Source organism: Lipotes vexillifer, unplaced genomic scaffold, assembly GCF_000442215.2.
Source record: "Lipotes vexillifer unplaced genomic scaffold, Lipotes_vexillifer_v1.1 scaffold1080, whole genome shotgun sequence".
Lineage (NCBI taxonomy): Eukaryota > Metazoa > Chordata > Mammalia > Artiodactyla > Lipotidae > Lipotes > Lipotes vexillifer.
In genome coordinates, this window is record NW_006770524.1 from 179,059 (window position 1) to 205,623 (window position 26,565).

At 49.0% G+C, this 26,565-nt stretch overlaps 1 protein-coding gene across 1 annotated transcript in view; it reads right to left on the reverse strand.

The window, feature by feature from the left end:
* Nucleotides 1-26,565, reverse strand: part of LRRK1 (leucine rich repeat kinase 1) — a 117,095-nt gene that overhangs the window by 17,545 nt on the left and 72,985 nt on the right. The window contains exons 11-24 of the mRNA XM_007446137.1: nt 26,211-26,287; nt 20,718-20,847; nt 19,964-20,076; nt 19,320-19,534; nt 17,164-17,328; nt 16,485-16,657; nt 15,274-15,394; nt 14,857-15,016; nt 14,190-14,466; nt 10,877-11,048; nt 8,362-8,525; nt 7,212-7,351; nt 5,139-5,388; nt 2,412-2,578 (exon numbers count right to left, since the gene is read on the reverse strand). Coding sequence (XP_007446199.1) covers nt 2,412-2,578; nt 5,139-5,388; nt 7,212-7,351; nt 8,362-8,525; nt 10,877-11,048; nt 14,190-14,466; nt 14,857-15,016; nt 15,274-15,394; nt 16,485-16,657; nt 17,164-17,328; nt 19,320-19,534; nt 19,964-20,076; nt 20,718-20,847; nt 26,211-26,287 — 2,324 coding nt within the window. The remainder of the gene's footprint in view (nt 1-2,411; nt 2,579-5,138; nt 5,389-7,211; nt 7,352-8,361; nt 8,526-10,876; nt 11,049-14,189; nt 14,467-14,856; nt 15,017-15,273; nt 15,395-16,484; nt 16,658-17,163; nt 17,329-19,319; nt 19,535-19,963; nt 20,077-20,717; nt 20,848-26,210; nt 26,288-26,565) is intronic.

Consider the following 26,565-nt stretch of genomic DNA (forward strand, 5'->3'; position numbering starts at 1 on the left):
TATCCCCTTGGTGCACACGCCCCCACGCTTGTCACCCACTTTCTTAGCCCTCACCCCACCCTGCTGCTGGCTGCCTGAGGGTCTCAATTGGATCTTATTCCAATCCTATGGCATACCCGAGTGTCACCCAGAGTTCAGGCAACATGTCTGGCATGTAACCAAGTTCCGCTGCTCATCTGCAGGGATGCTGGGGGCTTGGTCACTGCTGCTCACCTTACTCCCTGCCAGAAGCCAGGACGATGAAGGGCAGAAAGAACTACTGCCCTCTTGTCAGCCAGAGAGAAAACCATGGGGCAGCCATGGGCCTGTGACACATCATCTCAGGCCAGAGGAGAAAGGTCTATGGGCAGTGGTGGGCTGTGCTGGAATCTTCTCCCAATGTCCTTGAAATGCATCCCTCACGTAAGGCATTTGCCTGAGTCCCCCTGAGGGACCTTTCCCACCAACTGGTCACCCACCAGGCTGTGGCCAGCCCTGAGGTCACTGAGCAGTGTCCACCAGGTCCTGATTGTCTTCTTGTGTCCTGATCTGTCCCTCCTCTATGTTCAGATTTTAAAATCAGGGATCATTGGACATGGAAGTTTAAACAGCATGAAGAAAATCTTGGCAGTTAAAATATATCAACTGTGCCAGATCTATGTGTGTGCCAGACAAACTTGTTTTTTAAGTGCAAAAGTCTTATTTTTCACATTGGGTCTTTAGAACATTAAGAATGTATTTCTGACTATGGTTGAAGGCTGACCCAAGTCTGCCCCAGTTTATCGAATAGTCAGCCTTTCCCACTGACTCCTGACGCTACCTCTGCCACGTGCCAGCCTCGCCTCCCACACACATGCAGGCTCTCTCCATTCCCTTGACAGGCCCAGCCGTGCCCCAGGAAAACACTGCCTTAATGCCTGGAGACTTATAAGTCAGTCGCTTGCTGGGCAAGCCTCTCTCCTTTGTCTTCCGTTGTGGGATTTTTTTGGCTGTTCTTGGATTTTTGTCACTTCACATGCATTTTATTTTCATTATTTTAGAAATTTTTATGTATTTATTTGGCTACACTGCACGACATGAGGGATCTTAGTTTCCCAAACAGGGATCGAACCCGTGCACCCTGCAGTGGAAGCACGGAGTCTTAACCACTGGACCACCAGGGAAGTCCCCACATGCATTTTAGAATCAGTCAGATTTAACACACACACACACACACTGCTGGAATTTAGATGAGAACTAAACTGAATGATAAATATTATTATTCCTCAATATTTTATGGTTTAATTGCTGCCATGGAAGGCATTTTCTAATGGGTCACTGTTGCCAAATTTGATGCTGAGCTCATGTCTAACAACTTTATCAAACTATTATTGGCTATTGTGTTTGTCAATAAAGTCTCTTAGATTTACATTCTCTGCATGTAACTATGGTTTTGTTTCTTCCTTTCTTTTTTTAAAAATTTATTTTATTAATTTTATTTTTGGCTGCATTGGGTCTTCGTTGCTGCGTGTGGACTTTCTCTAGTTGTGGCGAGCGGGGGCTACTCTTCGGTGTGGTGTGCGGGCTTCTCATTGTGGTGGCTTCTCTTGTTGCAGAGCATGGACTCTAGGCGAGAGGGCTCAGTAGTTGTGGCTTAGCTGCTCTGCGGCTTGTGGGATCTTCCTGGACCAGGGTTCGAACCCATGTCCCCTGAATTGGCAGGGGGATTCCCAACCACTGCGCCACCAGGGAAGCCCCATGTCTCTTTCTTTCTGATATGTTTCTTTATATTGCTCTATGATTCTAATTTTTCTACCAAGAGTGTAAATTCCTCTTGTGATCATGAAGATAACCATGCTAAGCCAGGGGCAGTGAGAAATGTAATATCCAGCCGGCTGGAAGGGAGGAAGCCCTAGCTGGGCATTAAGTGGTGACGTGCTGCTCTAGAACATCTCTGAGCTGCACATGATTGTGTGGACCTGAGCATGCCAAGGCAAGAGGGTGTGCCCTCCTTCAGGTAGAGGGGGTAAGGGAGAAGCCACCCATGCTGGCTTCCCAATTCATCCATCTGGAGTGCCCACCATCCTTCTTTTAATGGCTGGGTGGGGTGGCCCAAGGTGAGAGGTCCACCTGAGGTCTGACTGTGCGCCCACCACGTGTCAGGCCTGCGCTGGACATGGAGCGGATGGAAATTGTAAGGATGGCCCGTACTCTTGGGGGCTCAGGTCCAGACACGAAAGTAATCTCCAAAAGCAATTTCTAGGCCTTGCTCAGCCTGATCCTCAGGCCTGGCCCACATCTTGCCAGGCATAAAGCGGGGCTACCCCTGGGGCCCACATTGGCTTTTCTCACCCTCCTCCCCTGCCTCTGTGGCCTCAGGGGTCTCTAAGGTGGTGCAAGTTTGGACCAAGGGAAAACACATGTGAAAAGAAACGATGCAGGGCCCTGTTTACCTTCAGGGGCATTAGCAAAGTTCTTGAATTTTTTGATCTGGAATCTCTTCACAGCCACGGGCTGGCCTTGGTACCGGGCCCGGTAAATGATGGTGCCACTCCCACCTTGGCCCAGGACAGCGCTCTCATCCTCGCTGTGCTCCAGCTTGCTGTTCTCCAGGAAGAGCCTGACGGAAACACAATATGTGGGGGGATTAGAACAGACCTCCCTACCTGCCCCCTATAACCTGGAGAGGCCCGCTGAGGTGGGAGGTGGGTCCTGGGCTGGACGGGTACAAGAATGTGCTTGGCCATTAGTTCCCACTGAGGAGAGTCAGGGTTCAAAGCCACCGGGAGGTCACACAGATCTGGGATAAACCACAGCCCTGGGCAGGTCACTCAGCCCTGACAAGCCTTGGTATCCTCTATAAAATGGGCTCATAACAGGAATGGCCTTAGAGGTGTGGATGGTGAGTAGTATAGGGTGAAGCCTCTGAAGGTAGTGGACACAGAAAAAGAATTCCTTTGGACATTTTCCTCCAAAAGGTCCTATGCTTTGAGAGCTAGTATCCATCAGACAAACTGCATTTATTTACTGCTAGGTTAGTTGTTTCCTCATTTCTTTTTATTAAGCCAATAATTACATAAATGGCCATTCAGAGCTTCTGATCAGCATGGCCAGTGTCCCCACAATTGATGGCTAGGATTTTACCCAAAGGCAGGGAGTTTAGATCTTCTCACCTGTCTGTGTGTTCTAATCCTAGGTAAAAGGGGGACTTCTGTTGGGCTTTTGGAAATATTGCAAGTCACTCCTGGAAGGGAGGGAAAGAGGGAGGGAGGCAGGAAGGGAGGAAGAAAGGAAAAAAGAAAGAAAGGAAGGAAGGAAGGAAGGAACCCAGAAATCCGGGAGGGAGGGATGCAGGAAGGGAGAGAAAGAGGGAGGGATGCAGGAAGGGAGAGAAAGAGGGAGGGAGGGCGGGCAAGGCAGCCGGATGCCTTCCCATTTCCGGGCTTCCCCCTGCTTTGCTGAGGTCCCCCAGTGCTCCTCTTCACCTACCTCTGCCGGGTGCCTCCCCTGGAGCTCTCCTGGCCCAACAGACCCATGCCCCTCTCCCACCCCCCAACCATGCAGTTGTTGCCCATGTCTTCCAGGAACAGATTTTGCAGCTGCTCAGACTCTGCACAGCTCAACCACATCACACTCCTGGCAGATGCAACTGTACCCATTGTAGACCTTGGTGATGTAGTTGAAGATGAACTGGGCTGTTCTCCAAGTGCCCACCCCAAAACCACCGCTCGGGAAGTGTGGGCACTTGGAAGCCTCATAAGACAGGGAACAGTGGCTATGCTGAAGATCCCTTGGGGCATTCTGCTAGGACTCCTGTAATTTGGGGACACAGGACAAGGCTCCATGAATGCCAGATTGCCCCTGCCTCCACCTGCCTAAACTCCCAGTCAGGGAGTGTGATGCTTTGGGGCCATGGTTGGGCCATAGCTAAAGCTTCCAGAGAGTCTCTGCTGGATTGTGAATTCTGTTCAGATTCTTGGGCATTTCAACTCCCAGCCGAGTACCTTGGTTTAAGAACCATGCTATAGCCTGCAATTAGATCCAAACCAACAGGGACAACCAATCTGGCTTTGCTTTCCAGATTCCATACAGTAGACTCAATAGCTCAGATTCAGTGGGGGCATAAAACATAATAAGGTTCAGCAAATAAATGAAAATTCTAAAAGTTGGAGCTGCCTAATTGGGCACCCCACCATGAAATCTGATTTGCACATATATAAATCTCTGCATGTGGTCTCCAAGACGTGACAACCCTCATGTTAAAGATCTAGAGATAAAGGTAAGTCACTCTTCAGAAGAGTGGTATTTAATTGTCATTTCTACCAATGAGGTAATGGGAATATTAAAAAGATCTATGGGGGAACTTTTCCAATGTAGGAAGTGATTTCTTCATTTAATAGACCCATCCAGAAGCATGTTTCGGAACCACAATCCTGCAATATCTTGGAGTACTCCATATCAATTTTCTTGGGGTGGGGGAGCAATTTGGAAAAATGACAACACAAATATTCTCGCCGCCCCCAAGGGTTTCTTTAAAGAAACCAAATAGCAATCCTTTGAATAAGAAAACAACAGGATTTCACAACTCCAAAAACATTGCTAACCACCAATGTCAAATTATCTCCAGGGAGACCAAATCATGGCTTCTGGTTTCCATGACTACAGAAGATTCCATCTTTTACCAAGCACTTGGATTCTGTGACTGTTTCCTATAGGGTGGGACCACAAAATGTTTTCTCTTTTCTCCAGCATTCTCTCCCCAGTTATTATCTTAGATTAATATAGGTAGACTCATCTCTAGGAACAGATTTAGGGGATCTAAATGCTCTGCTGCAGGGTAGCAGTGAGGAGTCAGCATTTGCCAAGAAAGGAAAATGAGGTGGTACATCTGGGAGCGCCCCTTTTTGGACACCAATGGATATTTGTCTTCTATTCCTTGATCCAGCAGCAAAGTAGGAATCAGAGAGGAGGGACAGCTCAGTGGAAAAGAGCACCAGCTAATGTGAGGGAGAAATGGTGTGGGGTCCCAGGGTGACTTCAACTTCCAAGTTCTCTGCCTATTGGCTGGGCCTGTGTAGCTTCAAAAAGAAAGCTGACAGCCTGTTTCCCTTCAGGCAGCCTAGGCCAGGAACCTAAAAGTCACCTGGGGTTGGGTGCTGTGCATCGGCGCTGTGGCATACCTGGCCGGGAAGTCGGTCATGAACAGCTCAGGGACCAGCTCCTGAAGAGGCACGGGGAGGTCGGGGTGTCTGGGACAGGAGATGAAGTCCTGCTCGATGGCTGTCAACACGCAGTCTTCCATGTCAAAGTACTGCACATCCTCCGATCTCTCACTTGGGTCGGCGTGCTGAGCCCAGGAGGTCTCGCACACTGGGCAGGGCACATACTGCTCCATCAGTGGGGTCCCATCGCTTTCCGTGGCTGTCAGGGCTAAATGGGGAGACAGCAGGAGTCAGCTCACACAAAGGCGGCTGCAGGTGGGTCCCTGAACAGCATCTGCACCCCCAGGGTGGGTGAGCCTTTCACAGGAGGGGGTCTATCTGCCCTGGCCTGGACCCCTGGGAATGGCTGAAACATGACTGCTGCACTCGGGTTCCTTTTTGGGGAGCACCATCCTCGATCCTAAAAGACACTTGCAGGGAGGGGCCAGGGATGCACTGGACAGTCGCTAGGGGGTCTAGACCCAGAGGTAGCTGGCCTAGGAGGTGCTGAGAGTTTGGGGATCCCTCCTGCACAGCTGGGCCCTGGAAGGACATTGCAGGCTGGGTCTGAGCTATGCCACACTCCAATGACCAAACCACAACCAGTAGGAGCTGTTCTTAAAATTAGAAACATAAGGCTTGCAATTACTATGATCTTTTCAAGAAGAGCAATGCAGGAGGAGAAATGAGTACAAATTATAATAGACAAAATCTAGTCACTTTACTTGTGTTCCCCTGGGCAGGAGACACAGCTTTTCTGCACACCCCTGAAAGAAGGTACAAAGAGACACCCTCCAAATTGTTCCGTGGAGATGCCAGAAGGGTGAGCTGATATCCTGCTTTGTGCAGGGTGGACGTGTAGAATTTTCTGGGCACATGTGTGTAACACATCCTGCCAGCTGGCTGGTGGTGCTGTGTCTAGGCAGCCCTGTCTCAGGCCCTCAGCTCAGTCCTTCCTGTCTTATAGGCTCTAGTCAAATCCCCAGCAGCACCTGTTGTGGGGAGATCACAAAGGGCTCGTAGGGTTCAAATGGCCTAGAGGCCCCCATTGTATGGCCAAGCACCGCCCAATTGCCCCAACCCACACACTAAACTACCTTCCCTTAGGCTCCTTTAAGCTTTTTTTCCTTGTAGGTCACCTTTCCCATCAACACCCAAAGGACCCCAGACCCGGGTGTCCAGAGTATGATGAGCACGCCCAGCCACTGTTTCTTAAGCATTTCTTGTGATGCTCTCCCAGGATGCAGGGATGGTGTACGGGTGAGAAAGCGAGCTTAGGAGGCCAGAGGACTGGACTAGCAGGCCAGAGGCGGCACTAGGATCCCAAACTCGCTGTCTGCTCTCTTGGTCTCCAGGCTTCCGGAGTTGAGGGCTCACAGGGAAGAGGCTGCCTGGTTTTGACTGGATGGCCTCCTCCCTGCAGGATGCCCCACAGTGGGTTTGTCTCCACTTCAGTAGCAAAACAAACAGAGGACCTCAAGAGCTTCACTTCAAAAAGTATTTTCTTTGGATGGACTGTCAATGAAGAAACTGATCAAAGGGGCTGGAAAGGGCTACGTGGGTGGCTGATCACCGCTGGGATTCGGGGGTTTGGGGTAGGCAGGGAAGGAAAATGGGGGCCCTTGGCAGGTGTGGTGCCTTCCCTCCCACCCCTGCACAAGGGATGAATCTCCAGCTGCGGGCTCCCCGCTGGATGTCAGCAGTCCTGTCCTCACCATGTAAACAAGAACACGTGAGGCTCACATCGAGGGTCTTCCTAGACCATGTGCGGTACCCGGGGCATTCTTCTTCCCCCACGCTGTGGGCAGCCAGAGGCAAAATCCCTCCCAGGACCTGTGGGTCTGGGCCCGCTTCTTCCTCATAGCACCTCCACCCATGCCCACAGCTGGACTCCCCCAGGGCTTAAGACTCTGCCAAAGGTCTGTTAGGACACCTCTGGTCCCCTTGGGCTGAATTGCAGTGGGATTTCTGTTCTCCAAATAAGGAGCCCCACCCCGATTTATAAAGAAATATTAACATGAGCCAAGACCTGGTTCAAAAACATTTTCTTACCAGGAAACCACTGATCGATCAAGGAATTGACATGGTCTGTGATAAAAGCCATTGCCGAGAAGTCCCTTATTTCCGATTGGCAAATGATTTTTATTCCTCCACTTTTTTTCTTTTTCCAGTTCACATCCGAGGATTCCACACTGCAACCCAGAAACAAAAAGGGGTCCATTGTTATCGGCTGTGAAGGGCCCTGGTTTAATCTCCTTGCCATCAGGGTGAGGGTGCAACCCCCAGGGACCACCCCCTCGGCAGTGGCCCAGGCAGGACTGTCAGAGGAGGTTCCTGCGTTTGTGTACTTACATGCATGGCCCTGCCTTGTCCCCCCGCTGTCCCCAAAATGGTGAAGCGTACACAATGAGGACTGCAGGAAGGGACGCTCAGGCTGGGATCTGACCCTTAGGTGTGACCCTGGGGAAGGTTTTTCCATCTGAACCACAGGCTTCTCATCTGCCAAGTGGCAACTGTGAGCTTTAAGTGGGAACATCTATATGAAAGCACCAGGCACCAAGAGTGGCCCAAATCAGGCCCTCAAAAAAGTTACTTTCCCCTTTTCCCCTCTCTTCTCACAGAGAGAATATTTTGAAAAATTAATTGTAAGTATGAAATAATCTTGTATGTACTAAACTAAACCTGATTAAAAATCAGTTACTAATCTGTTGAGCTGACTTTATCTCTCTCTCTCAAAAAAAAAAAAAAAAGAGAGAGAACAGGAAAAAGGAGCTAAGGTAGGTACTGTGGGATACAGGTTGGGGAACCAGTGTCATCACCTGGGGCATCATCTCTTAGGATAAGAGGGTTGTGCTGGATGGCTGCAAGGCCCCTGTAGGTCCCACCTAAGTGACTAGGGGGTGCTAGATACTCTCACCCCTGAGCTCAGTGGCCACCCACTTCCCTCCAGCGCTGGGCTGTGGTCACCACACCCTCCCTTGCCTTTCCTGTTCTGTAAGCAGAGAGAGGAAGGGGTGAGAAGGTGGGGAAGCTCTGGGACATTTGCTGGGAGTTTCCTACTTCTAGCAAGCTTCCATGATGACCTGCCCTTGGGAACAGAACTCTGGACATCAAGTGGACAGTCTCCCAGCGGAGGCTGCCCTGGGGCCCGTTTCTGCAGCACCGTGGTGACCCAGTCAGGTGAGCTCCCAAATGTTCCTACCTGAGGTAGCCCCCATCAAAAGTGACCAGGAGCCCTTCCTGCCAATAGATGGTCTGATTTCTTTTCACTCTGAATGTGCTGCAGCGATTTCTCTGGTTTCCTGTAAAACTGTAAATGGTGACTTTCCTGTGCCTGTTTTTAGTATTCTTCTTGTTTTCAAAAAGCTGAAAGACAGAGAAAAGACCCTACTTAAGTAGACCAGGCTCCTCGCTGGCCCTGGGCAGAGCTGTGAAGAGGCTATCCTAGCCCCATCGTGATAAAGGACCACCATCCATCTTCCCACCCCCTCCCTCCTGCACCGCTCATCCTGCTGCCAAATGAAATGCTGCATTATCTGAGGGGGTCTCCAGGATACTTTGGGAACACATGTTCCCTAAAAGATTGAAAACAGGATTTTCTTTTTCACATCTTTTCCCTCCCTGATTTTATAAGCAAAAAGTTACCTTAGAAAATATGGAAAATATAGAAAAATATGAGAGAAAATAAAATACCAATTTAATACATAGATCATGAAAATTTTGGTATATTTTATTCCAGGTTTTTTTCCTATCTACCTGTATGTTTATAAAACAGCTGAGGTCATATTTTGTAATTTTTTATTTCTAAATTTCTAATTGTGTATATTTTAAAAAACTTTTCCTATGTTGTTAAAAACTCATAAAATTCATTTTTATAAAGCTCAATATTTTATTAAGTATAGTAATTTGCTGAATCATTCTCTTCTTTGGACTTTTAGGTTGGTTCCAATCTTTTGCTCTTTCAGATAAGCCAGATGAACATGAAAAACCACAGAGCTTTCTCTGATTTCAAATGATTTCTGTAGTTCAGATTTATAGCAGTAGTATTATTGGGTCAAAGGGTTTGAACATTTTCAGGCTCTGGATGCCTAGTGAGGAATCGCTTTCAAGGTGAATAGGCTGTATATTCACTGACCATGGTGTGTGAACTTTCCTGATTCTGGGGCTGGCTGTTAGCTCTTTGCTAATTTGATAGGTGACAAGTGGTATCTTATCAATGCTTGAATTTGCATGCCTTTGATGCTTCTGAGACTGAACTCTCTTTCCTCATCTGAACTTCAACAGGACTTCTTTCCTAATTCTGAGTGAGGGATGCTGCCAGGAAGGGCGCCTGCCTCCACACCCGGCTGGGCCCACACCCCGCCAGCCACAGAGCCCACTTGGAAGCTCAGGCCTCACATGATGCTGGTGCTTGGTGACCTTCCACTTAGAACATGGCAGGAGGAAGAGTTCAAAGGGAGGGAAGAGTGACCCATGCACCCACTCCTTCCATCTGTCAGTGCACCCAACTGTGTTGCTAACAAGTCTCCCTCCCATTAACGTGAGCTGTGAGAGAAAATGCCAAAGCATTTTCAGGCTCTTCCATTTACTTTTGAACATTTCAGTAAAATGGGAAGATCAAAGAATATCTTTACTTAATACAAGAAGTTTAATTCCATAAGGGCCTTATAAATAGAACATGGCAAAAGCAAACTCATACTGAGTTTAATGTCAATTATTCAACAGTCCTGGCTTATGTCAGGGGTTCTCACACTGTAAAGTAAGTTACAATTCGCTGGAAGGCTTGTGAAAAACAGAGCCCTGGGCTCCATCCTGGAGTTTCTGATGCAGCAGGCCTGGGGCAGGCCTGAGAATTTGCACTTCTAACAAGCTCCCAGGTGAGGCTGATTCTGCTGGCCCAGGAACCCCACTTTGAGAACCACCACTCTAGCCAACCACTATTTCCATATTATTGTCTTGCATGAAATGAATGTTGACTGACAGCCAGGACTTCCTTCAACACAACACCAGGTGAACCCACAGAAAAGAACTCCTTGGGTTACGTCTTCACTGCTCCCAGACCAAGTTAAAGTTCTATGCCAGTGGTTCTCAAACTTGACTGGACAGTGGAGTCACCTGGAAAGCTTTAAAAAATACTGATCCCTGGCTGCCACACCCACAGATTCTGACTTAGTGGTCTGTGTCTGTGTCTGGTCTGTGTCTGTTAGAGCTCCCCAGGGGAGTCTAGTCACAGCCTGAATGGTAAAGCCATGATTCTGAGGCCATGGTTCTCGAGGTGTGGTCCCTGACCAGCAGCATCACCTGGGGCAGTGGTTGGATAAGCAGACTCTTGAGTCCCAGTCCATAGCCACCGAGCCAGAACCCGAGTGGGGCCTAACTGTCTGTGTTCTAACAAGCCCTCCAGGGGATGTTGATGTTGGTTAGATTAGCACCCGTGCTCCTAATGGGATATTCTGTCCAAGCCAGCCAGGCACTGATTTGGTATTCACAGAATGATTCAAGTGGGTCTGTGGCTTAGAGGAGAGAAGGCAGCCATGCTGTACTGGCCTCTGGGCCCTAAGTCAGCAGATTTGCTGCAGGAGAAGGGTCTTCAGCCAGGCTCCTTCAGCAAAGGGCATCTTCCTCCATCCCTTCCTCCCTCCCTCCCTCCCACCAGGGCACAGTTGCAGGTGCCTCGCATGCAAGCAAAAACTGCCCCATGCAGAAAATGCAACTACCTGAAGGTCCATCTCGGCCAAGCTGATCAGCATCCGTGCTATAAACCTTTGCCAGAAGCCAACTGGAACGAAGCTCATCTTAAACACCCTCTGAATGGTGTTGGCCGTGGGATGCCGCATGCCGTGGGTGTCCAGGCCAGGTTTGGATGGAAGAAGATGTGGCAGGAGATAGCTGAAACACACCAAAGGGGGCTGGTGAACCAGGGGCCTGAGCTCTGCTGAAGGGCCCTGACCCCAGCAGATGGATTGGCCTGGGGCAGGCTCTGCTGAAACAGCTCAGGCTTCCCGGTGCCTTCCTCCCAGGGCCTTGGAATCTTATTTTTAGATAGAGGGGGTAGTTTATATGCTTCGAATAAATGCTCCAAGAGAAAATGAAGATAGGCACAGTGAATCTGTTTATTGACGTCTCTAAGATAGAGACTAGAATACGGCTAAGGGAAGACGTGGAAACATCTGTGGTCATAAACAGACACAGCAAATAGTAGTTAATTCTCTGTAAATGGGGTTGCGACTGGGGAGTCACTTAAAATTAACTTTGGATGGTGAAGGAAAAACAAATACAGCTGCACAGTTCTAAGGACAATGTAGATATTGGGGTCAGAGAAATGTTTTTGGCCTTAGAAGCTATTTATTGTTCTTGACCAGTTGAAACAACACAGTTGCCTTAAAAGTTCGAATGAGGCTGTTTGTGCAAAAGAGCGATGTTTTATGAGAGCACTCTTACTCATAAAAGCGCTGAATCACAATGTCAGTGAGCCATTCATGACTGTGATCATTTGGAAACAGCTGAAATGGGGGAGGTCCCTCTAAGATTTCCCTGACAACCAGCATCTTCTGTGTGCCCTGGAGCGAAGGCAGCCTTGTGCAGAGCCTTGGATGTGCCCTTTTCTTAAAGGTTTGCCTTCAGCTCTCCTAATCCTTTAAAAATACATCAGTTTAGGTCCTATAAAACGTCTTTAGAACTTTCTGAAAGGGAGCGCTGAAAATATTGTAGAAGGAAAATTCAGTGACAGCCTGGTGGGCAGAGCACCCAGGGATCGATCCTGGCTCTGTCTTCAGCACACAGCTTAACCTCATTGCGATTCTGCTTCCCTGACGTGGGAAGAGAAAGGATACTGACCTCAAAGGGTTAGAGAAGGATGGACAGGGGGCAGATGGTGAAGTTTTAGGTCCTTTTCAGCCATTACAGGTCTTGGGTGAAAGGACCTTCTCAACTACCTCAGCTAGAGTGCCTCTCTCCACAGCCAGGTGCTCTCCAGCAGATGCCCTGAGTTAGTCCTTTAAGTTCTGAGAAGTCCTTCTTTATCTCTCTGACCTCCCCAAATAGGAAGCCCTCATCAGTGCCCAGTGTGATTTATCCTGCTTCTTCTGCCTGCATCATGCTCACCTTGGATCTCACGGGAACCCCTACACTGCCTGTGTGCTGCAGCTTCCTGCTTCTTTCTACCTGGCAGGTGTCCCCTGGGCAAGGGGAGGGAGCACGCTCTACACCCAGGTGCCCCAGTACGCAGCACACAGAGCAGGTGCAATATATTTTTGAAGGCAGAGGAGACTTAGAAGCCAGCATGGCAAGTGAAGAGATTTAAACTGACTGGCAATGGAAGCCCTGCTCAAGGTGAGCGGAGCCCTGGGAGACCATTGGCACCTCCTTAAAAGTGATCACTAGTAGGGCAAGGCTGTCCCAGGGGAAGAGCCTGGGGAATTGAGAGGTGAGTTCTTCATGTGCCTGTTGAACATTAAGTCTGTGAAGACCCGGGCACTGCGGAGCCAGCTCACACTATGTCCCTGAGGTTGTCTCAGCTGTTGGGCAGGAGCCTTCCCTGAGTGCTGAGAGCCAGCAAGTCCCCACCTGGAAGGTACACAAACACTCAGAAGTGTAGGGAGGTTCAGAAATGCCCTGAAGGTTTTCCCAGGGACTGGAGGCTTTCAGGGCTGCAGTTAAAAACCATGCTCTAAAAGGAGCAGCAAATGCCTTTGTTTTTCTTGATAGTGTCTTGACCATATAAAGGAGCTGGAACTCCTTGTCCCTGGGGCACAAGGGAACAATTATACCTGTGCTAAGATGGAAAACGCTTGGACACTCCTGACTCTAGATGGAACCAGACACCATTGGCTACGAACATTTAACACAAAGATGGAAACAATAACAGTACTGATAGTCCTTGATGTCCTTGAAGCTCACAGGTGCAGGAGACACTTCTCATAGTTTACATGTATTATCAAATTTAATCCTCACAATGACTATAATACTGGTAGATAATAGTATTATTCCCATTTTACAGATGAGAAAAGAAAGGAGGTTGGGACTTGCTTTTACATAGTGCTAATATCTCCTCATTCCTCTAATCTGTTGATAAAATAACCAGAAAATTGTCAGATTCTGGCAGTGTTGTAAACTCACAGGCTGCTTCACTGTGTGCTTTTTCATGGGCCAAAGTCGAGGATACACCTGGGCCATGGTGTGAGGGATCATGTGGGTTTTGAATTTCTCTTTGGGGTTTCTCTTTTTAGGACTCAATCTTGGCCCTCATGAAGCTGGAACAGGAAGGACTGAGGCCCCCTCCCATAGTCATAAGACCAAGTGGAAATCTCAGAGAGAGATGGCCCAGGGCTGGCTCCCAGGAGACCCAGTCTGTGCTGATGGAATTGCTGGGCTGGCCACACAGGGTCCAGGGCAGCTCCCTGGGAGTCTCCTGTGGGCATCTCCCCAGAGCTCTGGGGTTGAGGGGCAGGGTGGTGACAAGTTCTATGACAGATGAATGGAAAAGGTCTGTGGATTTGGCATCCTGGCTACTGCCTCAGGGCCAACATCAGCATCAGACCCAGGAAATGGCTGAAACTGAAATTAGGGCAAGGAGGCCCTGAGAACCAAGCTGGCTTAGGTCAGAGCATCATTAGGTTTAACCCACATGCCCCTCCAGCCCCTGCCCTCCCTGCATTTTGAAGCTGGGCTGTATAATTAGCACACACATCTTTGTTACTTACTCCATTTTTATTCATCAAATAACCAAGCAATCAACCTCCCAAAGTGTGAACTTCCCAAAGTTACCTTTAATGCCATTGCCATTCTTGCATGTTTTCCTACACCTTTTCAATAAATGGATTTCTTTTAACCCCCTGAAAAGAGACATCCAAGGCACAGGAAGGAGCAGCAAGCCAGGGGACCGGCCAAGCCCACACCCTGCTGCCCCAGCCCAGGCAGGCAGGTCATTATCATGGCCCGTCCCTGGAAATCTTGCTCGAGCCACCAGTGGTCCCAGCCCTAATTCCTTCCTCTAGGGAGCAACCGGCACAGCCCAGTCTGTGGCCTCACCTGTCGTTAGCGACGGGCAGGGCTATCTCAAATTTCGCCAGGAACTGGAAATACTGCTCTTCTGTCTGCTTTGTGAAGCCGGTCCCAACCAGCAGCATCCTGAGGTCCTCCGCCCTGATCACCCCATTCTTGGCCACCGACCTGGAGCCCTTGATGTTGAAGATCCTCTGCAGACATTCAGACAACCAAATGGGGTCGAGGAAGTAGAGGTTCCTCAGGCCGTGGCTGGTGTCCGGGAAGTGAAGCAGGGTGCCGGTTTCAATGAGGAAGCTGATGGCTGCTCAGGGGAGGGGATCAGGGAACAGTGTCAAACAAAGGGCAAAAGGGACTCTGGGTGACCTCCTCCTAAGGGGGCCAGCTTACAGATTCTTCTTAGGAAGCAACCAACACTCCCAACACACGGGGCCCTTCACATGTTCTCAGGAGGCATCTTGTAACTATTGCCAATGTGCTGATCTCCATTATTCATGGATTCCATCTTTGTAAATTCACTTACTCGTTAAAATTGATTTGTGACCCGAAATTGATACCTGAAGTGTCCTTGCAGTCATTTGCAGACATGCGCAGAGTGGTGAAAAATTTGAATGCCTCTCCCCAGGGCCCTGTGCCTGTGCCTGCTGGTACCCACGTGATCCCCTCTCCCTGCCCACCCTCCCAGCCCACCCACCGGACTGTAGGTCCTCGTAGTCCTTGATGTCATTGCCAGGTATCTGCTCTACCAGCTGCTCCAGTTGCCTGTCCGTCAGGTACTGCACATCATCGCTCAGGCCACGGCGCTGCTGCTCCGCCAGCACGGCCTCCTGGAGGCTCAGGTAGCTCCTGGGTATCTGGGACAGGTGGGAAAGGCTGGGGCCTCAGGTGTGCCCAGCCAGCCTGGTTCGCCTGCCACCCTCCAGAGGACTGAGTAGGTGGAATGCTTCCTGTCACTGTCCCATCCCTCCCTTCCCCCAAGAAACTGCTCACATGGGGACCAAACACTATATACAGTACATGTGTTTTACAGTAGAAAGAGAGAGGGAGGTACAGTTCCCCTGACACATGGGAAGCAGGCCCCTCTGGCTTCAAGGGGATGAGAAGTACCCACCAGCCTCCCCGCGAGTCGCTGGCAGCCAATGGTGCTGCCCACATCTTTCATGCTGCACGTGACGTGGAAAATGAGCTGCCGCAGCCCTTCCTGACCTTCCAGGCTCTTACAGGAAAGCTCGCTGTGAGTGCAAAAAAGAACTGTGCTTATTCATCGTACCTCCCCTCTCTGACAAGTACTGCAGTGCCTCTGTTTTCCTAAGTGTTTCGTCCCAAACACTGGCAAGTTGAGAAAACTCATGAGAGATAGACACAGAAATTGAATGAGGCCTTACTTGATTCAAAGCATGGTGCTGGGGGCACCACAATGTGCTGCTTTAGTCTGTCTTCCCAACGTGCCCACTTTACAGAGGAGGAAAGTGAGGCATGCAGGCACAAGGTGACTCCCAAGGACACAAGCTGGAAAGGAGCAGGCTTGGGTGGGACTCAGGTTTCTGACCCAGAGCCAGCACTTCTATCATCGCAGACCCCAGGGGGCATTCTCAAGGGCACTCGAGGAATTCCTGAAAGCCTCATCCTGTACTCTGAGCCACATGGCATGTCTCCAGGCTGACCCATGCAGCAATGTCCATGGCACTTCACCCAGAGCGAGGGAACCCAAGAGCAGTCAGAGAACACTTACTAGCTGAGCCTCAGTTTCATAATCTTCAAAGTGGGCACAACAATCTCCATAACCTGCAGAGCTGCCGTGAGAATCCAAGGACAGGAGCGGGAGAATCAACATGCCCAGGACACTGGTCCCACCAGCACTGGCCCATCCTGAACCCCACCCTGTGGCCCTTCCCCATCTCAGCCCCGCTGGACCAGTCAGACACACTGGGAGGACCAGGACCACACCTGGGGTCTGTTCTTGATCAATGATTAACAAATATGATGGGTGGTATTTGAGTTTCTATCTCGTGGTCCCACTGGGGCCGTGCACACTCAGCACTGGCCCTGGGGGTGGGGAGACTTGGATAGGAAGCACAGAGAGTGTCTCCAGGCCCTGCCCTGCAGATCCTCTGGCAGCTCCTCACCGTCCCTAGGGCTGCATCTGCTCTGGGGGCCCAGCTGCCACCCTTCACCCTGGACAGGGCAACAGAGGAGCACAGCCCCTGCCTCAGGAGCCCTCTGCAGGCAGAGCAGGTGTCCCCAGGGAGATGGATAAGTGAGGGGCCGGCAGCCACAGCCCCGTGACAGGTGGGGATGAGCAGGATGCCATGGGACACTCACTGTAGGTGTTTGAAGGTGATGTCCGGGAAGCCGGTGGCCCTGGACCCGGAGGGTGAGCGGCAGAGCGCCAGCACATAGGCACGCAGCGTGGCGATTCTCTCCACGCGGAATTTGGTTTCGATTAAGTCCAGGTGTGTTCCCACCACCAGCACCACGGCATTTGGGGCCTTGGCCTGTGAGAGAGAATCTGGCTGGGGATGGGAACAATTCCCTAGGCGGTGGATGTGCCAACCCTGTATGGCCTGGCCCTCAACCATCACCCCGCTGCACCCCACACTCCTCTCTGAGAACCTCGAGGGCCTGCCATGCACTAGGGGGTGTGTGAGGGCCTGTGACACTCCCTGGGGCCTCCATCTCTGATCCCTTCAGACAGCGCCCCAGCTTCTGGCCCACGTCACCTTTCCACTGGAAGAGGGGAGCCCCGTTCCCCTCCTGGGTCCACGATGTGGGGCTCTTAAATTTAAGGAAGCAGAAAAGTACAAGAGCACCATCAACCATGTGGCCCAGGAGGGTTTTAAGTGCTTCACAGTGACCTGTGATTCTGGGGCCTCGTGACAGCCCAGCAAAGTGCAAAGCATCTCTCCCTAACCATTTCCTTTTTTCCTTTTTCCCCCTGAGAAGCGGCGGGGCCCCTGCAATGTCCTGAGGACCGAGAGCTGAAGGGCTGGCACCCCCTCACCTCGATGTTGAGAAGCCAGAACTGAAGGTTGGCCACAGCCTCCTCCCCCAGTGCCAGGTTCCAAACCACCACATACAGGGCCTTGTCTGTGAAGAAGCACTGGTTGACCGTGGCCATGCTGGCGGGGCCACCGATGTCCCAGACGTTGAACTCCACAGACTCAACCTACTTGAGCAACAAGGCAGCAACAGGGAGACATTTTAGCAACCAGGGTTTTAGTCAATCAAATTGAGATAACTGACCACTCTGAACGTTGTACATGGGGGCCTGGTAAAGGCACAGCCGTGGAAAAGCACAACCTGTCCTGCTGTTTTTCTCAGGAACCAGCCATCTGAGGGAGGGAAGGGGGCCCAGCGGTTCGGAGGTGGGCTTCTAGGGGCTTCCATCTACTGCTATGGGAGCAGGGGGTCCTGGAAGGCTGGGTCCCGTGGGCAGAGGCGTCTGCAGAACGTCGGAGGGCACCGTCTGCCTCCATCTCAGCTGCAGACAGTTAGGAGACATCCTGCCAGAGGAAGCCGGTGGCTGATGGCAGTGCTCACACCAAGGCTTAACCTCCATCCGAGTGAGGGCAAGGCCAAGCAGACAGGCCTCTGAACTGTGCAGGTCAGAGGTCAGTGCCCACCAAGGATGGTGGGAAATGGCCCTAATGTGGGAATCTAACAAAAGATTAGTTGTTGGGCTCCGGGGAAAGGCTGTGTAAATGGTGGTTTCTCTATCGTTTTATGAGGTCAGAGTCTGGCCCGAGTAGCTAAGGCTGCACTTTTCTGTGGCAAAGAACTGTTCCCACCATGCTGCAGTTTGGACTCCAAGACACAGTGTGCTGACCTGCTTTTTTGGTGTAAAGATGAAAATGGACAGCTGTTCTAAAATGGCTGAAGGCCCAGCCACACAGAGAATTACAGAACTCAGTGTTCACAAGATCAGGTGGTTGTCCTTCAATGAAAGGGGTGGGGAGAAAATTGAATGATGGCAGAAAGGAAGTGGGGGCAGCCGAAGGTCAGGAAAAGTGGAAATACTAGTTCACTCCTCAGACCTCTGACAGCTATTTGCTTAAGGACAGCTGGAAGAAAGTGATGTGGAATAATTGCTTAAAAAAGCAGGAGAGAATCCAGATTCTGGTTACTTTCGAGAACCTTTGGACATGGTTAGCTAGGTTCACTCCTGGGGTGTTCTGGGGAAGGGAGCAGGGCTGGTGTTAATTATCTGGCCCTAATGGGCAGATCTCCATTCTCTAGAGAACTAGTTTCTGAGTCCATATTAAAATATACATTCAGCTTAAATGCTTCATGACTCAAATTGGATTTCCCTGACTCCAAGTAATTTTGTGTGAAAGACTCTGCAATAAAACTGATCTCTAGCTGGTCCTGTGCTGGGGGCTGTGGGGAAAATCACGCAGCCTCTGGCCTCAAGTTCGCTGAGTTTTCCACAGATAGCCTCCTTGCACCTGTATCGCTGTGTGGCTACGTATACCCACAAATACGGCAACAGGTAAGGGAGGCATCATTGGCATGTATTCACCCCCTGTGCCAGGAGAAATAGCTCAGACCTGTGCTATAGTCCATCCCAACAACATTCCACAGGCTCTTTTCTCTGATTCAAGTGCAAGACAATTTTCATTTGTCTCATACTGAATGAAAAACAGGTTAATAGGTTCATTGAAGGACTCATTTTAAATAGGGCTTAGAAACTAGACCTTTCAGAACTTGGGGTGAAAGCAGGTTTTGAGGAGGACAGTGCATTCATGCCGGGGCTGCCTTCTCAGCCTTCCTGTTAGGGGCAGGTATTAGTATATCTCACTCCTACAGCAGTAGTTCATTCTCAGCCCTGGGGAGGGGCCCCGTCCCAGGCCATCTGAATCACAGTCTTTGGGGCCTGGGCACTGCTGTCTTTAAAAGCTCATCAAAGCAGTCTAACCGTCAGCCAGGGTTGGCCTGGAACCTCAGCTTAGCTATAACAGAAAAACTACAAGGACATGTTAAGAAATTATTCACTGCCCTTGGCAGGAGCTGGTTTGAAACACACACAGTGACCCCTGCAAATATCCTGGGCCTCAGATACCAGGCTGAGAAAATCCTGGGCTCTCTGGAGAGGAGAGAGAAGGGGCCCTGGAAGCTCCCTCCCTCCCACAGGGACTCTGCACGCCAACCATCCTTGACCTTGGCTCTCGAGCCAGCCGGCCTCTGGAGCTCCCACTTGGTGGTCCTGATGGTGGCCTCGCTGTGCACCACCTGGGGGGCCCTCCCCGTCTGTAAGATCTCCAGGAGGGTGGACTTGCCCTGACGCGGAGGACCCACGATGATCATCTTCATTTGCTTACACTTCTCCGCTTTCCGCAGCTGAGCACGCAGATAAGACAGCACTGCTTTGGGGCCTGTGCAAAATCACAGTTGGGGAGGGTGGATGCTGCTGCTGACATATAGGTGAGAACATGCTCACATCTCTTGAGAAACAAAGTCCTACCTGGAAGGAACACTTTCTGTGTGTTCTAATTGGGTGAGTTGAGAAGACTATTGGGTCTATGGAGGGAAGGCGTGATATGAATCACCCCAAAAGTGAAGTCTAAAAGTCAAGGATCTAAAGACAACATCCTTGCTGCTACAGGTCATAGATAGTTTGATCACATGGTCAATTGCAATACAACGGTCCACAGCAACCATTGAGTTCTGGATAACTTTACAGCATCTTCCCAAACACAGGAGCCAGAGGTGGGCTCCACAGGTCCCCCAGCTGTTTCCACCCCAGGTCCTTAACAACTGGACTTGAGTGCCTTTTTGAGGGGGTGACGCTGAGGAAGCCCTACCTTCTTTTCTAATCTCTGCAGGCACATTGCTGACGTTCAGGTCTTCAATGTCCAACTGCCAGAGGTTGCCCAGCTGCCCCAGCTCAGGAGGGAGCTCTCGGAGGCCAGGATTGCTGAGGGCACACACACATCATGGGAGAACACACACACAGCAGCCCATCAGCCTTTGGGGCCTGTGGGGGCCACTGACAGTCTGTACCCAAGCCCAACATCTTGAGCCCTGATTTCAAGTGTTCCATTTAAATACTAATTCCAAAGCCTTTCTCCCTGGGAAGCCAGTGGTACAAATGGCAGCTCTGTCTTCTGCAAATCCCCATGGCTTAGAACGGGGTCCCCTCCCCCCAACTTTCCCATCTTTTCTATCATTTACACTATCCTAAGGATGATCACTGCCTCTCCTTGACAAGGCAATGTAACCTGAATTATTTTATATTTTCAACAAGTTTTGCACACTGTCTGAATCCCCCAGCAGTGCTTGACAGTAGGAACTTAGTAAATGAAAGGATGGATGATTGAGGAGTTCTTCTCATTATAAATGAGTGAAATAGCAAAGAAGGCATCATTGCATCACTACTTCTGCCTTCCCTTCCCTCGCCTCTTTGATTAAGCCTGGCTCTGAAAATCCAACTGCTGCTTCTTGGTACATAGGTGGATTATTTCTCCCTGGCTTCCGTGTCCTCAGGTGGTTTACACAAGGACATTCTGCTTCCCTGGGCCAGAAGAGCCAGTGCAACTGCTCTGGATGTGTACTTACTTTCCCAAGTAGAGTTCTGATAAGCTCTTCAGTAGGCAAACCGAGGGTGGGACTGCATCCAGGTGGTTGTCATTCAGACAAAGGACTTCTAAAGACTCACTCAGGAAGGCAGGAAATTCCAGCACACATGCTGCAAAGAAATGGCAAAGCAGACTGTACATTTGAAAATAATTCTGGACCATCACAGCATTGGAGGTGTATAAACTGGTACAACCTCTGGAGGGCACTTTTGACAAGTCTATCAGAATAAGGTGCTCATCTCATGGACCCAGGGATTCTAATTCTAGGAAACAGTCCTACAGACATCCTGGCACGTATGGCAAAGATGTGAGAACAAGCACACTCAGTGGCACACTTTGTAATAGTAAAGGTAGAAGACAGCTTATATGTCCACCCACAGGGAGTTGGTTAAATGAGTAATGGGATTATATACAACTATTACAAAGCACAGGGCAGGTCTACGTGTATGGGTATGAAGAGATACTCAAGAGCTATTGGTAAATCAAAAAAGCAAGGTGTGGAATTAGGTATCTAGAAGGCTTAACTTGTGTACCACAAAACATATGCAAACATAAGAGCAAACACCCTCCCATGAATTTAGGTATGTTATATGCATGTGTGCATACACATTACAATGCACACATGCATGCTATATGATGTGTGCATGTGCACACACCACACATGCACACACGCATGCATGTGTTACATGAAGTTATGTGCATGTACACATGTGTGCACACATGTATGCTATATGATGTTATATGCACACACAACAATGCACACATGCGTGCATATGTCATATGAAGTTATGTGCATGCACATATGTTATAAGGCATTATAGGCATGTGTACACATACCACACATGCACAACCATATGTATACGTTACATGCTGTTATAGGCATGTGTATACATACCACAAATACACATATGTGGTGTGTATGTTATAATGTATGTCAGACACAAACACAGTTGCTACCACAGACCCATGAAATTCCATAGTTTGCTCTGGAGAAGGGAATTACTAGTGTAATGGAGCAGGACCCTATGGGGCCTTCCCAGAACAGACCCTCCCAACCCCATGTCCTCCTCCTGCCTCTTGTTGGTAGAAAAATTGTAGCCTCTTAGGCTTCCCCAAGTTCTAAAGAATACATTTCATCAGCGAAGTTGAGAAAATGCAGAAAGAAAGGAAAACAGTCAAGCAAGACAAAATAATAGTTTAGCTATTAGACAAAGTCAAGGATCTTTAGTTCCTCCTCAAGAGCTATAGATAATATTCTAAGCCATGTCCTTTGAGTTGTTTTGCAGATACTGAATCCCCCACCAGGTGGAAGAAGTTAACTGTAGGCTGCCCACAAGCACACAGACCCCAGACCGGTTGGAACCAGAAGGTTGATGAGGTTGACTCCCGATTACCTCACCACCAACCAATCAGGAGAATGTCCACGAGCTGATCACACACCCCATAATCCCCCTCCCTCACCCTGTCTTTAGAAACCTTTCCCTGAAAGCCTTTGGGGAGTTTAGGCCTTTTGAGCACTGGCTGCCTGGACTCCTTGCTTGGTGCCTGCAATAAACACTGCACTTTTCCTTCACTACAACCCGGTGTCAGTAGCTTGGCTTTACTGCATGTGGGCGAGTGGACCTGAGTTTGTTTTGGTAACACTAGGAGACTGAATATTCACTCCATGCCCTTTGGTGCAGTTCAGAAATTTTGTTTACCATATACATGTATTACTTTGTCAATTAAAAAAGCTAGTTAACTGAAAAATAATAATCGCTTGGTTTTTATGCTTCCTAGGATGGCATTCTCTGAAAAACAAGTCAACTCTCTAGTATATTTAAGTGATTTCATTAATTAGGCTAATTATGAGATTACTATTAAAATCACACCAAATTTGCTGTTTCCACAGCACCAGAGTGTGTGAGTTGAGAAAGAATGTGGGGATAGCTTGGAAACTGATGGGAATCAGAGGGTTGGATTGCAGCAGAATCTCTGAAGTGCCTTTTCCTTTCTCCTAAGCAGGGAGAGCACACCCCTGAGGGTCCCTTTCAGCTCAAATTCAAGGTAAAACAACGGCCTCAAAGCCCTCTGAGCCCGTTCTCTGCCAGACACATGAGATAGAGAAGGTAGAATTCTTTTGCAGGGCTGATATGACGCTCCTCTGCCCTTGATCACAGCTCCTCCCTTAACTCTGGCTGCAGTCTCAATGGTAATGGAGTAACCTGGTATCAGAGAATGTTCTGGGAGAGACGATAACAGAATACAGATATTGGCGCCTGGAAAATTTGCCCAGCTAGTGCCACGTGAATGGCCCCTATGGAAATAAATGTGTAACAGACTTTTAAAGACAGCTTTGTACTAGTCCTTGTTCTACAAGAAAAATGTTCAAAAAGAGGTTTTTTTTTCAATGAAAAAGAATGATCAACTTCAGCCCTAATTCCCATGGAAAGAACATCAAGAATAAGAAAGGCTCACTTTCTTCCCAGAGAACATGTTCTGAACACATGGCTTCTGTGCTTTCCAATTTTAAAGTTTCACCTTGGTGTTTATGAAGCCTCTTTAAGTAACGGATGGATGGAATAAAGGACTTATACTGCAAACAGAGGCAACACCTGACACAGACCTCCTGGCCCAGAATAGAAACTCTGGAAACTGGGCTGGGCAGAGCACAGCTCAAGGTATTTATGAGCTGTAATTATTTATTCATAAGCTATTTATGACTCAGCTGGTCTGAATTTTACTGTAAAAATGGCTGTCCAAATTATTTTTGGACAAGGCCACTGTGCCAACATGACTTCTTGAGTGTACATAAATCTACCTGGAGTTTTACTATCCATCTGCAAACAAGTATAGATAATCCCTTACCCGAGGTCAACAGCCTGAGAGAATAACCCTGCTGAGGAAAAGCGTTTGCAGTGGGTCTCTCCTTTTCACCAGGTGTGGGCCTCAACTTTCTACTCAAAATTGAAAAAATCAAGAGGCTTTTGTCATGTGCCAACAGCACAGCACCATCCATCTCTGCCAGGGAAACTCCCAGAGGTGTGGCCCCTCCCCTAGCTCCAGACACATTCCTGCGGGCTACCAGCAGGGTCTCCAGAACACAGGTACATGTTTCTGTCCCACTTTTCACTGTGTGCCTCTGGCCTTGCACTCTGGCAGTTTCGAGATAAAGTGGCTGGTCCTGCAGGGTGCTGGGCGCACCCCCTCGTGCACATCTCTATGCTCTGCATTTCTAGACTGGAGACACCTTTCTAGTCAACTGCAACCCCTGAGGCTTGACCCACAGCGGTGGAAGTGTGGCCGAGATCCATACTAGCAGCTCTTTTCGTGCCTACCCTCCTGTTTGGGCATCCATGAGCGAAAAGTGTTTGCTTCTCCTTCCTTCCAAGTGAAATCCCTGTGTCTGGACTCAATTTACAAAGTCTTTAGGCCCTTTGTTTAGAAAAGGGTCAGTTATGAAATTCCAAATTGCATTTCCGCAGTAGCAGGGTTAAGGGCCTTTCCCTTCTTTCTGGGCCATCTGGACTTCCTTTTCTGTGAACTGTTGATATCCATTGCCCAGTTTCTGCCTATTGGGTTCACTTTTAAAAAAAAAAATCAATTTGTAAGCCATCTTTGTATATTAGGGGCTGAAGCCAATTTATGTTGCAACAATTTTTGCTGCAAATATTTCCTCTCAGTCTGTTTGCATTATGACTTTGTTTATGATGCCTTTTACTGAACAAAGTTTTTCCATTTTTACAGCACCCAAGATTTTGCTCTTTTTTTAATGACTTCTGGATTTCCCACCTAGCTTTTAAAGGTCTTCCCAAATTATACATTTATTCTCTTAAATGTTATTTTTCTTTTATGCTTCAAGCTAACATCCGCATGGGGATGTTTGTAACTGATGTAAGGTAGGGCATCTAGTGCTGTGCTTTCCCCCCTTTCAGCTGGACAAGGAGTTATACCAGCACTATTTATTGAAACAATAAAACATTCTTTTTCCCACTAAATTGAAATACCACCTTTATCATATATTAAATTCCTATGTTAGGTCTATTTTTGGACTCTGTTCCACTGATGATGTGTTACTTTTTCAATCCTATGTAAAAACACTCTTACATGACTGATGTATGCATATCATATGTATACAGTAGTTCATCAAAAAAGGGCAACAGGTAGGCAGACTGCTTAGTTCACCTCCTGCAAATGTGTCTTGGCCTCTGTGGCATTTCTTATCCCCAGCTCACACCATCTATACTCAAAGAGCACTTGTCAATATAGATTGATCAAGCTGAAGAAAAAAGTTATATTACACTTAAAACAACCTAAATATTGGTTCCAGTTCGATGGGACAGTATCCAGAGGGATATATCTGTGAGTGTTGTTGGCTTTAGAACTCCTGGTTTTCAGGTTAAAAAAGAGGGCTGGTGACTTAACTTGAGGGACAGGTCCACACCTCCCCCTGTACCTTACAGAAGATAATGAACAAAAAGAACTGTTTTCCTAGAAACATTCTCTGCTGAACTGGCCTTGTTGTGTGACCATACAAACACCCTAGGAAAAGTTCTGTTTCTAATGAGTTTGGAGGAAGACCTCAAGCTCCTCTAGAATCTCAGCCCAGCCAGGACAGCCTGCAGGGCCAAGGGTGGCTGTGTTCCCATGTGGACCTCACAAGATGCCATAGTGTGGCAGTTAAGGACTTCATAGTACTGCCCCCGGGCCCCAGTGCTGGATTCCACAGTGCTGGCTGAGACTTGGCTCTTGCACTCAGTAGCCACGTGACCACATCAGTCAACTGTTGTGCTACAGACTGAATTGTGTCCCCTCAAGTCCATATGTGGAAGCCCTGACACCCAATGTGATAGTATTAGGAGATGGAGTCTTTGGGAGGTGATCAGGTTTAGACAAGGTCATGATGGTGGGGCCTCCATGATGGGGTTAGTGTCCTTATAAGAAGAGATACTAGAGGGCTCTCTATCTCTCTCTCTCTCTGCCACATGAGAACACAGCAAGAAGGCAGCTAACTGACGCACCCTGATCGTGGACTTCCAGCCTTCAGAAAAGTGAGAAAATATATTTCTGTTGTTTAAACTACCCAGTCAGTGGTACTTTGCTAGGGAAGCCTGAATTGAAGACACTCTGGAGGCTTAGTTTTCTCATCTACAAAATGGAAAACCACAACCCATACGTCATGTGATGGTTAAAGAAAGACTGACACATGTAAGGTATCTAGGGCAGTTCTCACACCCAGCAGGCCATCCACACACAGTAGCTACTAGTCTTACTGGCTGCAAACAGGAAAGGGGGTTTCAGGACACCTGCAGGCCATCCATGTGACATGAGCCATGGGCATAGGCACTCTCAGTGTTCTGAGTCAAGCATGGGCATCTCTGGCATTCCCACAGGGCACTGCAGGGGAAAGCCCAACAGGAGGGCCTTCCCCCTGTAGGGGAGCAGGGGCAGGGCCCCGCCCAGCTGTCTCATCTCCCAGCAACAACACACACACCTGCCTCTGTCCCGGAACGCTGGCGGCCTCTGGTGGTGAAAAAGGAAATTCGCTTTGTTTTAAGTACATCTTCACTTCTGTAGGGAGAAAAAAGTCAAAATTTGAGGAAAGCATGGCAAAGACATTTCTATTTTGGCTGTGACTGTACAATGCCACACATAGAGAAGGGAGAAAATTCCGTCGGCAGGGTGTTTGGGCCACTGCGGCTGACGTGTAAGCATGGACAGCACCAGTTGTGCTCAGAAGTCTTTCTGGAAAAAAACAAGCTGGCAGGACTGGTGGTTTCCACTCCTGAGCTTTTCCATCTCAGGCAGGTGCTAGCGTTTCTGTGCCTGGCAGGAATGGCCATATCAGA